At 40.6% G+C, this 14,257-nt stretch overlaps 1 protein-coding gene across 1 annotated transcript in view; it reads left to right on the top strand.

Annotated features, from left to right (window-relative positions):
- The window catches only part of TESK2 (testis associated actin remodelling kinase 2), a 68,677-nt gene that overhangs the window by 11,309 nt on the left and 43,111 nt on the right, over positions 1-14,257 (top strand). Inside the window, exon 3 of the mRNA XM_042819107.1 lies at positions 10,252-10,373. Within this exon, the coding sequence (XP_042675041.1) occupies positions 10,252-10,373 (122 nt within the window). The remainder of the gene's footprint in view (positions 1-10,251; positions 10,374-14,257) is intronic.

Raw genomic sequence — 14,257 nt, 5'->3', positions numbered from 1 at the left:
GTTGCCACTTCTCTTGATTAATATTTCTCTCTGCCTGTAACTTCGTGGGCTTTGAGGAGTCTAGTGCAGAAATGCTTGATGCTGAGCAGTAATCACTTTCCTCTTTTGGCCTTTGAACTAAGTATGACAGCACTTGCTATCTAAAATAAACAATGCAGAGAAAGAACTGTGCAAGAGAGTGAGTGACAGAATAACTCGTAGGGCTTCAGGCAGAAGGGCTGTGAGACTATACAGGCCATTTGACAGAAAGTCTATCTTGAAAATAGATACTCATGTTGATCATGTTAGACTTTGCCCATTGTATCTTACTAGATGCTTGAAAATAAATGCATTATGAACTTTTCAAGCAGTTAAAGCTTGGAAGGGATATTAGATGATCTTAAGGCCACTACACTTCGGCAATAACTGGTATCTACCTCACTTTTTCAGTATGGGTTAAAGCCTTTCCATCATCATCTCCATCATCTTTATGTTTTTAAAGCAGACACCCCAACTTGCAGCATCCTAGTTGACTTGTAAGAACTCTCTTTTTGCTTTGCCATGCTCTTTCTGCATTAAGCAGCACTTGTTACTGTAACACACTTAATTTATGTTGCATTTTTTGCTTAGTGGGACTCCTAAATACATTGTCACATTGCTGCTTGCAGGAGGTATGTCTCCTGTAGATAAAATCTCTGTTTACAGTGAAGTTTTTCGTTTGGATGTGTTAATTTTGGCTCTGATGTTCCTCAGGTACAGCATGGCCTTCCCTACGTAGAGAAATAATGAGAGCAGATGCAACAGACTTTGAGCTTTTCTGAGTGGTAACTGGGATCAGTGAGCTGGAAGTGAGCACAGCAGAACACTGAGTAACACCAGGCCTCGCTCTGTTCCTCTGGAGCCTCAGCAGAAATTTCTCTTTCATGCTGCTTTGTCATGCATAATTCTATCTTGAGCTGTCACTGGTCAGTTTTTAACCTAGTTATGGTCTGTTATGGTATGAAGTCAGATGTCTTACAGAAGTCTGTGTGTTTATGTTTGCATACAGCTGCTGTAAAACTGGTGTAATTTTATACAATGACCTTAAATCTCATCACCAGATTTTAAAATAACATCCCATTTCAGCTTTATGCTTGTAAGAACTACTGTAGCCTCCTTAGCTGAGCCAGGCTTAGGAATGTGAGATCTGTTTTTTGGCAGATATTTTCAGTCTGTCCTTTAAACTTCCATTATTGGAGATTCTTTGTAGCCAAGATGTGATTTTCTTTTTATTATTATTTATTATTAAACTGTGCTTTTATAGCTAGAACTTTCCAGTTTTGGTTGTTTCTACAGCTGGTCGTGTCTATTTGCTTATTGGCTCTAAAAGCAACCCCTTACTGACAGAGGGCTCAGTTTTCCTGTGGCATTTAATGGTTTATCATGTCAACAGAAGCATTCTTCCAAGACTGAAACGTCTGTGGGTATGTGGAAGGAGGAAAGGAGCTATTTGAATCATTTTATAAGTGAGGATGTAGAGAAGGGAATGCCAGTTTATATGAACAGGAGAGTGTGGCTGCTGGTTCTCCCTGAGGTTGGCATTATTACGTCAGGTTCTGTTTGTGCCATAGTGCCAGAAGTCCAAATGGATTAGGGAGTGAGTATAGAAGTAGGGTAGTGAGCAGGAAACTCAACTTGTTGGATACCCTTGGTTTTGTAGGCATGGGGAATATATCTAGTAAGTTTTTAAGTGACATCCATTTGTGCAGTGAGTGCCTTCCTTCAGCTAGGTGTGATGTGTTGTTCCACTTCTCAATTTATTCTTCCCTTCTCTTACTGTTGAATAGAGACATTGCAGTGTTCTTTCCTCCCAGGGTGACTTGGTGCTGTGACTGGCAGTGGATCTTGTCTCCACACATGCATTATGGTCTTCTTTTTTTTCAAGGGAAATTAATTTTAAGCTTAAAATCTTCCCTTTTTGACAGCTACTTTCACCTCATTGAAAATGGCAGAAGCAAAAAATATGGGGCTTAAGGCCCCTTATGTGAAGCTATGGTGTTTAAAAACCATCATTCATTGTTAGCTTGGAATGGTCACTCTGTATTACATGAACTGGCCAAGATGGCTAGAGTAACTTGAAAACCCCAAGCCATTGAGTTATGTCAGCTAAGTGGCTCTAATCTCTTTTCACTCTGATATTTGTGAGGAATAGGAAGAAGCACCATTCTGGAACAGAGATGAGGCATAAATACTAAGCAGGATTACTTGTCTCATGCTGTGTGGATCAGCCTTTTGGAAACCTTTTAGCAACTGCCAAGATGCCTTGTATGGCAAGCCTTCAGACAATCAGTTCCCTTTTCTTCCTAGTGACTTTTTGATTATTTAGGTGCCAAGATGCTGTCATCCTCGTCCTCCTCACTCAATTAGGCAGTGCTTTTAGCACATAGGCCTTACTCTGGTGGATCGTTAATGTGACTTAAAAACCTCTTTGGTGTAATTATTCCCTCAGGATTATAAAATTCTCATGAGCTTTCATCCCCAGTCAGATGTGAGTGTCATTAAATTCAGAACTACCTGCCACGCTCGCGAGGCATTTACGCTCCCACATCTTTTGGAATTGAAATTGCTTCGAAAGACAGTGTAGAATGGAGAACTAATTCGTATTTGACTTATCTGACATAAGTCCTGCTTTGATTTATTTTGTGGCTGGCTGTGTATGTAGCAATTATCACATAGCATCGGTTGAGGAAGCTCTGGGACTGACTTAAAAGCTGTCACCAGGTAAGTAGCTCTTCTGCAAACCTTGCCTGTTGTAGTGGTGTTGCAAAAACTGAAAGAAAAAAATACAGAAACGCAATTTCTAGATTTTATTGTTGCCTGCAGTCTCGCAGACATCACTCTAAGTAAGATCTAAAATTAACAGAACAAGCTAAAAAGGGTTTTGCATGCTGTGCATTTCACTTCACCTGGTTTGGTCAGCTAGCTTCTCCACTGAAGAGAAGAATCACTGAAAAATATTGCAGAACTGTCAATAACACTTTGAAAGTGAAAGATTTGCTTCTTTAGTAAGAAGCCAGAGCAATCTGAGTTGAATAATTGTGATGCTGAAATACTGAAAGAATACTCCATCAGAAAAGAAGATGATGTAAAATTTTCCATTTCAAAATGTCCGTATCAGTTGTTTAGAAACGTGGCCTCTAACTCCCATTGAGCAGCTGGTGTGCTAAATGGCTGGGGTAAGCAGAGGATGCTTGCAAATCAGTAAGAAAAGCACTCTAATACTGTGACAAGTGGGGCCTTGAAATAACAGGTAACCTCTGGCTGCATTTTGTGTGTGGTACAGTGCCTTCTGTTGTTCCGGGTCCTTTGGGCCCTTTCTTCTCTTCTGGAAGAGAAACTGTGCCTATCTGAGTATCACTGTGCAGTTTCCCAGGGGCAAAGCAGGTGGCAAGATTCCCTTGGCACAGGAACGTCTGTGGTTTTTCTGTCTCATTTTAAAAGGTCTGCTTAGTTTTCTGTTCTGGATAGAGATGTGCAGGGTTGGCAGCTCCAGGATTTTCTGTTGTGCCAGCTGGCAAACATGCACATTTGTGTAAGCTCATTCATTGCTGATACTGAGCGACAGGTGCTGATTTACTGTTCTTCAAATAACGGTGTTGGCATGAACACGACTGAGCCTGGAGAACAGAATACATCCCTGAAGATCTTCGTGGCACACCTCTGTGAACGCACTCAGCATTGGGTGGGGTAGAGTTAAATGTATTTCAGTGACGATTGTCACTGCTTTTGTCAGAGGCTGTGATTGTAGTGCACGTCTGTGCCGCTGAGTAATTTGAAATTTAAAGGTGAGAAATGCAAATGGTTATATTCATAGCAACAACAGGACAGGGATATTTTTCACAGCCTCAGATCACTGGGCAATGCTTCTTTGCAGCTCCTTCATAGCCACTGGAGTTAAAAAAAAAAAAAAAAAAGGAAATCCGAGACCTCTGTGATATGGTTAGTCTGCTGCTCCAGCTGTTCTGTATGAGGAGCATCCAAAATGTCTTTCTTCCAGTGGGTGCTGAGGCCGTGTCCAAATTGGAGAGACTGCCTTCTCCTGTCCTTGTGAGCTTCCTCTGTTTGGGGCTGCAGTGGCGCCGCTGCAGTGCTTTGGCACCTTCTGGGTGCTGGTTTTACTGGAAGGGATTAAGGGTTGAAGAGAGGACAGAGCTGTGGAACTTTCCTTTGAGAAATCAATGTGGAGAAGTGTTGCTTTGTTAACCGACCCATAGCAGACCATGTGTGTAACACAGTAACTTCCATGTAGGCAAAATGCAGCTCCTCCATACTGCTAGTGCTTAACTGTAATTATGGTAGCAACAGCTTTTGTGCTAGTGGGCTTTGCACAAAGGGGAGGTTGATTTCCTCCCTCGTGCATGAGTAACGTTTATTTGACAGATTTATGAAGGAAACTTAAGGAAATTGTTTCTGACCAAAACAGATCTCTCAAGGCTGCCATACACATTTTAAAAACAAAGCCATCATGTCTGTGTGGTGAATAGTTATAATGGCATCACTGATGTGGTGTGGGGTTCCATGCTTAGTACCACCCTGTGTTAGTACATTAGTAAAAGACTGAAGATGATAGGAAAAGTCAACCTGGAGTATTTTGCTTAAAGCATCTGCAGGTTATGTAATTATCACAGTCTTTCACACAGGATAAAAGCATGGTAACACTGGAAATATTTAACTGTAAATATTAAATAAAAAAAAAAAAGGAAGTAAGGACACAGGTAGGGTACTGCATTGTGTATCTTTGGGTGTCACAGTAGTCATTTGCAGATGTCAGATTTCCATGACTGATAGTGTTATCACCTCCATTTTATAGACTTAGAGAGCAGATGCTTGGAACTGAAGGAGCCTGCTCAGGGCTGCTCAGAGCTCATGAACAGCTCCCAGTAAGAATGAAGAGTAGCGCTCAGTTTTGTAATTCTGGCTCAATGTTTTCTGACTGTGACTTTGTGCTTGGGTATAAAGTACACACCTGGGCTGTACCCTCAGCTTGTGCCATAACAAAAAGTACAAGGCTCTGCTGCCTTTTTTTTATCCAGCCCTTAAGTGGTGGGTCTGCTTTGAGCCTTCTGTATTGCAGAGGGAATTTTACAGGGTTACGTTCTTCTGAACTGGCAACAAAAGAAGTCAACTTCCCCACCCTGGCTGTGCCTGTTTATATCTGATCTCAAGCAGTGGAACAATGGTCCTCTGATTCATTTGTGCTTTCTCTCAAAATAAGACTGTGGTCTCTTTTTGCCTTTGATTTAATGGAGATCAAGTTGGTGGCAGAGCTGTGCGCAGATTCCTATCGGAGAATGGTTTGTTTAAAATAAATGGCTGCTGTATTCTGGGCCCTGGTTCTACATTACAGAGGGCAATGAAGAAAAACAAAATGCAAAAGAAAAATGAGGTTTTTTTGGCACACGCAAATGGGTTTCTAAAGTAACAACTGTACTGCTTACTAATTATAGGGGTTTTTGCAGAAAACTGGAGACTGGTGGTAGGTGTGGAATATGCTGTAGTAGCTGAATATGTTACTTTGCTACATTGGTGACATTAGAAGTTACTAAAGTTGGATCTTTGCCTTATGATCAATGCCATACCTTTGCACTAAAGAGAAATGATAAAAGCTCCAACGTTTTTTGTATTTCTCACTGTGGTGGTTTTTTTTTTTGTTTTGTTTTTATTTAATGCAACAGAAATTAGTGCAGCACAATTACTGTCAAGCTTTAAAATGTATTGATCTTTTGGGGGGTTGAAAAATTTCCCATGTATCTTCTGAACCCGTGTGCAAGCTCTTGTAACACACGTTGACTGGTTTTGTTTGGCAAGGCTTTGTTAGGGTTGGCATGTTTCTCTCTTGCTACAAGTCGGTGTAGTGACATTATATACACTACTGCTCCCAAAGCAACCCCAACTCAGACTCACTCCTCGGCATCAAGGTAGCAGCTTAATGTTATCTGCATCGATGTATTTCTTTAAGCTTCCATTAGTCACTAGTGATTTTCCTAGTGAAATGGCACTTTTGATGCGATATCAGCTTCACCACTAAGGATGTGTGCATCTGACTATGGGGCACTTTTAGTGCTTAGAAAAACATTTGAGATGAACAGTTTGTACAACTGGATTTGCAACCGAAGGAACAAGTTTGTCTCCTTTAATTAAAGGGAGCTTTCTTCAATAAGAGTTTAGGCATTCTTTTAAGATATTCATCCCCAGGGTATGAATATAGGTCCATGTGAGCATGGGGACTTGATGGCTTGACTGTGAGACTTGAACAGAATGCAGCTGACCCTAACACTGTGCAGTTTTGAAAGATAACCACAACAAATTACTTTGAAATCAATGTTCCATGGCTGGAACACAATGAAAATACAATGGAAAACTAAAGGCAAAGCTGAAAGCTATATTGGCAGATCTGTAACATCAGTGTCCTTCAAATGCTCATTTTAAGGACACCTGGAAAGGTGCAGTTAATAGTAAAGATTAGATGGGCCGTGTGGAAGATGAAATCGCATCAGTCTTTCCCTTCATCTTCAGTACAGGCAAACAGTAGAATTAATGTTTGGATATTTAGGAAGCTATGGCATACCTATGACTAAATAAACAGTTATTTAAGTGATATTTAGTCTTTCAATAATAAAACAAACAAAAAACTTTTGCAAGCAGTAAGTTAAAAATTAAAAGCAGCAATTTTCCTGGCCATTTCTTGTATGAGCTGAGTACAATGTTTACATATTGGCTAGCTATTTTGAATGTGAGCTCCCCTCAATTGCTGTTACAAGTTTTCTTTCAAATATGTTACTGTTTCTGTGCCTGGTTCCATCACTTCACTGCATACCTCTTTTATTTCGGTAGGTAAGGAGGTCTGGGACCAGAGCATGGTCTGAAGACCCTGGCCAGGCAGGCCGTGCAGCTAGCCATAGCCAGGTCAAAGCACTTACAAAGTACTTTGATCCTAGAAGAACCAGAGTGCAAAGGGACACTTTAACTGCCTGCCAGCAATAAAACAGGGAGGCAATATCTGGTTACTGTGACCTCTGAGTTAGAGATACATAGGTAAGCAGACTGAGAGTCAGAAGAGTGTGCAAAGCAGCATGGGAGGGCAGCTGTAGGATTGTCAAAATATTTCCAAGCACAGACCTGATCAGCCAGGCATCACTGAAAGGTTATTTGATCTCATATGCAAGGAACTCTAATTAATAACAACGTCAACAGCTTTGGTAGTTTCACAGCCATCTGCTAGGGATCCTTGTTTATATCTTGAGCATATGGGCATGTGCTGAGACAAAATGTCCTATAAGCAAATACTGCTTTTGACCAATAATATTTCTAAATTCTACTGTTAGCTTCTGGAGCTGTTGTCTTATGTGCACATTAGTAGCCTGAAAGGAGATAAAGGTTTAGAAAAGCAGAGAAAGTTTAGAAAGGCAGAGTTTTGGCAAGGAATACCAGCACAGAGCCCAGTTCAGTTTAGGCTGTGAATGACAGCTAAGTAGGTGCACAAGGTGTGTAACTGATAGCTGTGGCTGTAAGGAAGAGCTGACAGCTCAGATGGTCTGGAGCTTGACTGAGACCTTGAAAGCAGGACCTGTCTGTTCCCTCTTGGCAGTCCATTCTTACTGTGGAAATGCTTTTTGTCAACAATGCTTCAGAGGACAGGCCACAATTAGCTTTATGTATACTCTAAGTGACTGGTATTGTGTTTCGTAATATATAGACTAATATCTGGTCTTTATTCTCAATATTGGCTACTTACCTCTTGAGAAGATGACTTTCAGGCTTCAGGTCTGCTTTTCCCTCCTAACTCAACTCTTAACTTGTTCTCTTGTGTGAGAATGAGTCCCTGTCCTCTCACCTCTGCTTTGATTTGATTTGGTAATTTGCTGTTCTATCAGATTCAGGGAGAATATGTCCTCCAACATCAGAACAGTAAACAGAAGCTCAAATAAAATGACTGGTATTAGCTTACAGTGTCCCCTTAATTGAAACAGAAAGCAGCACAGTGTCAGGTGCCTTTTGGACACCTGTTAACAGGCCCAGATGCTAGAAATTGAGCTATTTCTAACTGTGATCAAGTGGATTTTACAAAACAAAAAGGCCCCAAAGCTCATCGCATAACCCACAGCAGCCTTTCAAAGAGATTGCAGGAATATCCTGAAGTGGAGGATGAGAAATATTCTTTGCAAAGACTGCTCATTCCTTTCTGTTCATGGAGTTAGTACTGTGGGCAGTCCAACCTTTGAGAAGTAGTTGTTAACCTCTTCCTTTTGCCTGTCAGACCTGAAAATCCAGGAAGCACACAGGATAGTTGCTTCAAAAACACCTTCAGAAGTTTACATAGCTCAAGAATAGAGACCAGAATAAGGAAAAGGCAAAGAACAAGGAAAAAGGTCCTATGGTGGGTCTCTAATTTTACCTAAAAGCTGAGGCAAAAGGAACTTGAAATTTTGGCGTGGAGCGAAGTGAATTAGATAAATGGCCAAAAGGTAGCAGAGTTAATGACGAGCCAGTACTGCTCAGGGCGGTATTTAATCCAAGTTTCTGCTCACCTTCTATCTCTGTTCCTTCCCTGTTGGCAGACCTTGAAGCTTCTGTGTCAGTGGAAAGCTGATTTCTGTTGAGAATAGATCTTTGCCTGTATGTCTTAAGCTTCAAATTCTTTGCCATTCCTTGAAAAGCCCAAATGACTCCATCATAACACCCAGGATTCCTCACCCTTCTTCCAGAGGAGGTGTTTCTTGTGCTGTTATGTAAAGATGGAAAATTTTAAAATTGTTCTTATTCTTAATTTGCATTGGTCGAACAAATTTCCCTTAAATCTATGAAAGCTTTTCTTAATTTTGGCTCCCCAGCCAAAGAGTTGACACAAATAAAACTGAAATCTAAATAAAATACATATTTAAAAATACATGCATATGGAAATAGACTTGTCCATCTCAGCTTGTTCATTCAAATTGGCTAGGTATGCAAAAGCTACCTAAAATTAAGAGTTAATGAAAGCAGACAATAGACACAGGAAACCTGGCAAGTAACAGTAAACCTCGTCAACTTAACGTGCAATCATCCCACTTAAAAGTAATAAGCATGCCAAACAGGCAAAACAGGTTAAACATGGAGCAACTCTGGATTATCTTGTTATAACACCAAAGCTGTGGTTTGACCAGTTTTGTTTGTTTGTTTTTAAAGCCAATATTACCACTGAAAAGAGAAGTCTCAGCTCACCGACTTACTGCTAGTTTCTGCTATCCATGGTGGTCTCTACACCCTTCTCCATCTCCTTTCTCTAATCCTTTTCACAGTGGCATTACTGAGTGAGTGTGAGTTAGCCAATTGAGAAGCTCATGCATGGGCAGGGGAGGAGCAGGAGAAAATGCCTGAGAGCTATTTTTCAACTTGCTCAGTCTGATGATGTTTGCCACTCTTAGCTGCACTGCTTCCCGTACTGCCCTGCACTTCTCACTAGGATGGGGAGTAGGCAGGTGTCTCAAGCATTAAGATGGACACACATCTAAAACATGACACCGTTCCCTCCAGTACTTCCCTGTGCTGAATTTGTGGTGCTTCTTGTTTAGGCGAAATGCTCCTTTTGTTCTTGTAGACAGTGGGCAAATGAAACCTGAAAATAGGTATCACCTGGTGCCTTCAGCATACTAGTGGGCATCATTGCTGGACGAGATGTCCAGCTTTCTTCTTTCTTCCACTTATCTGGAGTTCAGCTGTTCTTGTAACTCTGCTTCGCAGTGTGAATTTGAACAAATGCTTTCTCTCTGCTGAGCGTATCATCAGGCTTGTGCCTCTACTCAAAAAGGAAACCTGGGCTGCCTGTGAAATTTGCCCATAGCTGTATAATGCAGGGCCTCTCATAACTCATTCTGTGGATCCTTAAAACCAACCACTGCCCTGGGAAAGGAAGAGGGATGGGTGAAAAGCAATTGAGTTTCATAGACTCAGAATATGGAGCTTTCTCTCCCTGAACAAATAAGTGACTACTTTCACTTGTACTCAGAAGCTGATAATTTTTTTTCAGCTTCTCAAACTTGATCCTCAGTTGCATGGGAAGTGTAAAACACCTTCCTTCATTTGGATGCTTTGCCTATTGAAAGTAATTGTGTGATAAAGATGAGAGAAATCAGAATATACGTCAAGTCAGTTGTCATAAAGTACATTTAACCTGTTCTACAACTCTAGTGGCTTTTCAGCCTTGTTTCATGTTACTAGGATATGTCCTTACTGCTTTTTGCTTGTATCCTGTAGGTAAGACACAGAACTTCAGACCAGGTAATGGCTTTGAAGATGAACACGCTGAACAGCAACAGAGCGAACATGCTGAAAGAGGTTCAACTTATGAATAGACTCTCACATCCAAACATCTTAAGGTATACTGTTTCTCTTCTGAAATGTTTGGAGATGCACTTCCTGGTGTATCTGGTATCCAGTGGATAATAATGACCTTGGCTAATTGGGAATAAAAAAATTTTTCTTTGCCAGTGCTCTAGAATGTGTCACACCTTTTTACAAGCTATCCATTCCAACATGCCTACAGTTAATTTTAAGATGGTAGTGCAAAGATTCTTGCCTCTTTACCATTAATTGCACTTATGAATGTAGTGAACAACTACTGTTACAGATTTTTTGAGACTACTTTTGCTTCTCTGCTGTCTGTATCGACTCATTTTCACACTTACTAAAGCCTTTTAAGGTTTTTATTCCAACCTACAACCAGCAGTCTGGAGTCTGGATTAGCCTGACTTTCTTCCGTCCTTCAACACTGTAGACATTACTTACAGATAGGTTTGTGTTTTGTCTTAGTGACCTTAGACACTTCTGTGCACAGAGTTGTGTCAAGATGTTCCAATTTCTCTGTTTCTAATAAGTCGTGAAGTAGCAGTTTGGTTTTTTAGGCTTTAAAAATAATTTGGTTTTTTTGGCATGGGGTTGTAAGGCTAATTTTAAATACCCCCACTCTCATTTCAATGTTTTTGTGCTCAAATTCTGCATTTGGCCAGCCATGTAGATATCTGTCTTAATCAGAAGACACTGAAGAGCTTAGTTTTCACTTACCGAGTTTCCAGTAAGTATGTAATCTCTGTGGTAGCATTACAAAGATTCCAATGGTCAAATATATACATATATAAAAATACCTGTTAAAAAATCTTGATGGAAAATTCATTAGGAAAAGTGAGAAACTATCCTCCACTAAGGGTTTATTTTGGCTAAAATGGAACCTCTTGGTTAAGGATGTTTTGGAATAGAAGTTCTTGCAGCTGCACTGAATGGTGACAAGGGGATTGTGATCTTTTGTCTCCCTCTCTCTTGCTTCCTATTTCTGTTAGCAAACGTGATTCCAGAGGCAGAGAAGATGTTAACTGTGGTGTAGTAATTTATTCAGTTGCTGTTTTGGTGATCATAAGAAAGAGCTGCTTTTCTTGTTCTTTGTTTACATCAAGGATCAGATTAGGGATGTTTCAGGAGTGAAAGCAGACTAGTGGTGTTCGTTAGTGCTCAGCACTTTCTACTGTCAACTGCATGATCTCCTATCTCCATCTCATCCTTGCATGCAAACTGGAGGACTAAAATGCTTTTCTGTCTTGCTTGATGCTTCTGCTTCCTGTGAGCATGAGATGCTGCTGCCTGCTGGCTTATCACATCTTACCTCAAAGCAGATGGTAAGAGCAGGAGTGGAAAGGTGAGTTGGGCTTCTGGTTTGCACCATATAGTGTTTACTGCAGTCATGTTAATATGGGGTGGCTGATACATAGTAAGACAAATAGCTGGGACTTGGAGAGCCAGAGGTTTGGAACATTTCTTCACTCCCTTATTAAATTAAGTCACACTTAAGTGCAGTGCTGTTCAAGGTTTGGGTTAGATCTGCTACCAGGTCTGGTGTATGCTTCAAAGTGTTTTTCAGCACTTTGATGCTTCTCTGAATGCTGATGTTGCGCTGCAGTCATGAGTTTTTGCCTAAGTCAAAAGAAGAAAATGGAGCTGGAAAGAGCTCAAGGAGGCTGTTGTTGTCTCAGAGTCTGGAGCTCTACAGCTCCCAGCCTTGGAGATCTGATACCTTCTCGTTCTGGTTCTGATACCTTTACATTCTGGAAATGTCCTACAGGTGTGTTTTTCTTATTTTGAGAAATGAAGTGGTGTGCTAACACAGATAATCTATTCCTTGTGCTGTCTCTTAAATTAGTATATCTTCAATTTTGAGATAGAATTTCAGTTTTTAATATCACTACTGTTTTCATGAAAATTACTTCTTTATTTAATCTGTACCTCAGGGACTTCATTTAAAACATCCTGTACGCAGAAAACCTTAAATTATGGCTTAAGTGCTCTCATGGGAGCCCTTGGAGATATTGCTGTGTTTGGCAGTGAGTGTGTAGGCAGATTGACTCGTTGATTAAATCTGCTTTGCTGTGCATGCACACCAAAACATAACGTGCACACTACTTTCTTATTCTGTGGACTTTAAGGAGAATTTTCCTTCAGCTGCTTTTGGACACATCCAGCACCCTGGAAAGACAATACAATTTTTTAAATGCATTTTCTCTTGTCAAGCTTTCCTTCTTGTGAAATTGTGATTGACTTTGAGCCACCAGGTAGAAGGATGGCTTTTGTCTTTTAACATCATTTCTCTTGTATTGAGTGATAGCTTAAAAGAAAGGAAAACTTTTTTTTTAAACTTTTCTGTATGTAATGCAGTTATCTAATAGGAATATCTTATAAATGCTGCGTGCAAAGCAGCTGAAGATAGGATGTGTTGTGTGTAATATGTTACAGAGTGGATAGATAAAACGTTTTGCCTCTCTCTTGAATCAAAAAGCAAGTGTAGAAAACTAAGTAGGTTTTTAGAATGGTGCCTAAGACATCAGGAAGGGTTCTAGTGCAGATTTATGCTCTCCTCCCTTTCCAGCAATAGCCAGTGCAATGAAATAAGCATCTACCTGTCATTTGAACTCATTTCTCTGTGTATTAGTGAGCTGTATGAGTTTTTTGTATTGGTGAGTTTGGTTTGCTGCTTATTTTTAAAGTTATCCTCAATCTCCTAAATTCTTTTACAGAAGCAAGCAGTGGATTTCAGAGGTCTGTCTGCCTCTATCTAGCTGCCCTCGCTTTGTCTGTAGAGCAGAGACGTTCTAGTGAAGTTCTTTGAATGGAAAGCATGGATCCAATATCTGGATGTCCGCAATGGCTGTTTAATCTGGATATTAGTTCTGTGCAATCTAACAAAGATGCCAAGGTTGGGCACTAGGGTTCTTAGTTCCCAGTCCTGTCCAGAACTTTCTCCCCTGCGGTCTGACTGAACTGAATGAAAGCACTTTGGGTAACTGCCCTGAAAGGTTCAAGAATGTGCAGAATACTTCTTCTCTTCTTTAGGAGGACAGGTGATACAGACTGTGAAGATGTTCTGCACTGTACTTAGCAGCGTGGACTCACATGGCATCCCTTAGACTTGCAGCCTCTGGGGAAGATTTTCCAGCTGCTGGTTTCAATTTTGGAAGTGATTCAGCCTTCCTGATAAGGCTGGATGTGCTGTCTTGAAAAATAAACTTCCTTATATCTGCAAGTAGTCACCTCTGCTGTGGATGACTTACTCATTGAAGCTTCTTCCTACTAGAAATGTTTATAGGAAATGTAACCCTTGGCTGCTGAGACATTCTGCTGAAGTTCACCTACGAGCGCATTTTGGCTCTGCAGACGGGGCGTCTCGCCAGCAGGAATCATCTCAGCTGAACTGGGCCAGCATGTCAGCTTCCTATCCACAGGGTTTGGAATCTCCTGTGGGCCCATCTCAGAAATTGGAATCTTATGTTCAACTTGGTAATTGTATTTCCTGATAGCGGCTGCATATATTACTTTCTAGTGAGAAAGCTGTTCTGTAGTATTTTGTAGCAGTACTTGGCTTAACCAGGAGACTTAGTATTGCTTGATACAGCAGTTAAGATGACGTTTTCCAGGAATTTGGATCGCTAGAGGTCTGTTCTATCAATGTATTTTCCAGAGCCTGGAAAATGAGATTCTTGACACAATCTATTGATGGTTTCATTGTGTTGCCTGTAAGCTCATTAAGCCTGTTTTATCAGTGGATCTGGTTTCTCTTTTCCTGGCTAATATCTTCCAAAGATGTGGGCTTTACAAATATAATTTTGTCCTGCATTTTTCGTGCAGTCATGGTATGGAACATGATATGGAACTTTGCTTTAATTTCTGGTTTAAGGTTAGAAATGTTAGTCTGTTTCCTCGTAGAAATGCAGGATGCTGA

This window comes from Centrocercus urophasianus, unplaced genomic scaffold (genome assembly GCF_019232065.1).
Source record: "Centrocercus urophasianus isolate 14NV4802_14NV808 unplaced genomic scaffold, USGS_Curo_1.0 seq_18, whole genome shotgun sequence".
In the NCBI taxonomy this organism is placed as follows: domain Eukaryota; kingdom Metazoa; phylum Chordata; class Aves; order Galliformes; family Phasianidae; genus Centrocercus; species Centrocercus urophasianus.
This window is presented reverse-complemented; position numbering and strand designations above follow the sequence as displayed.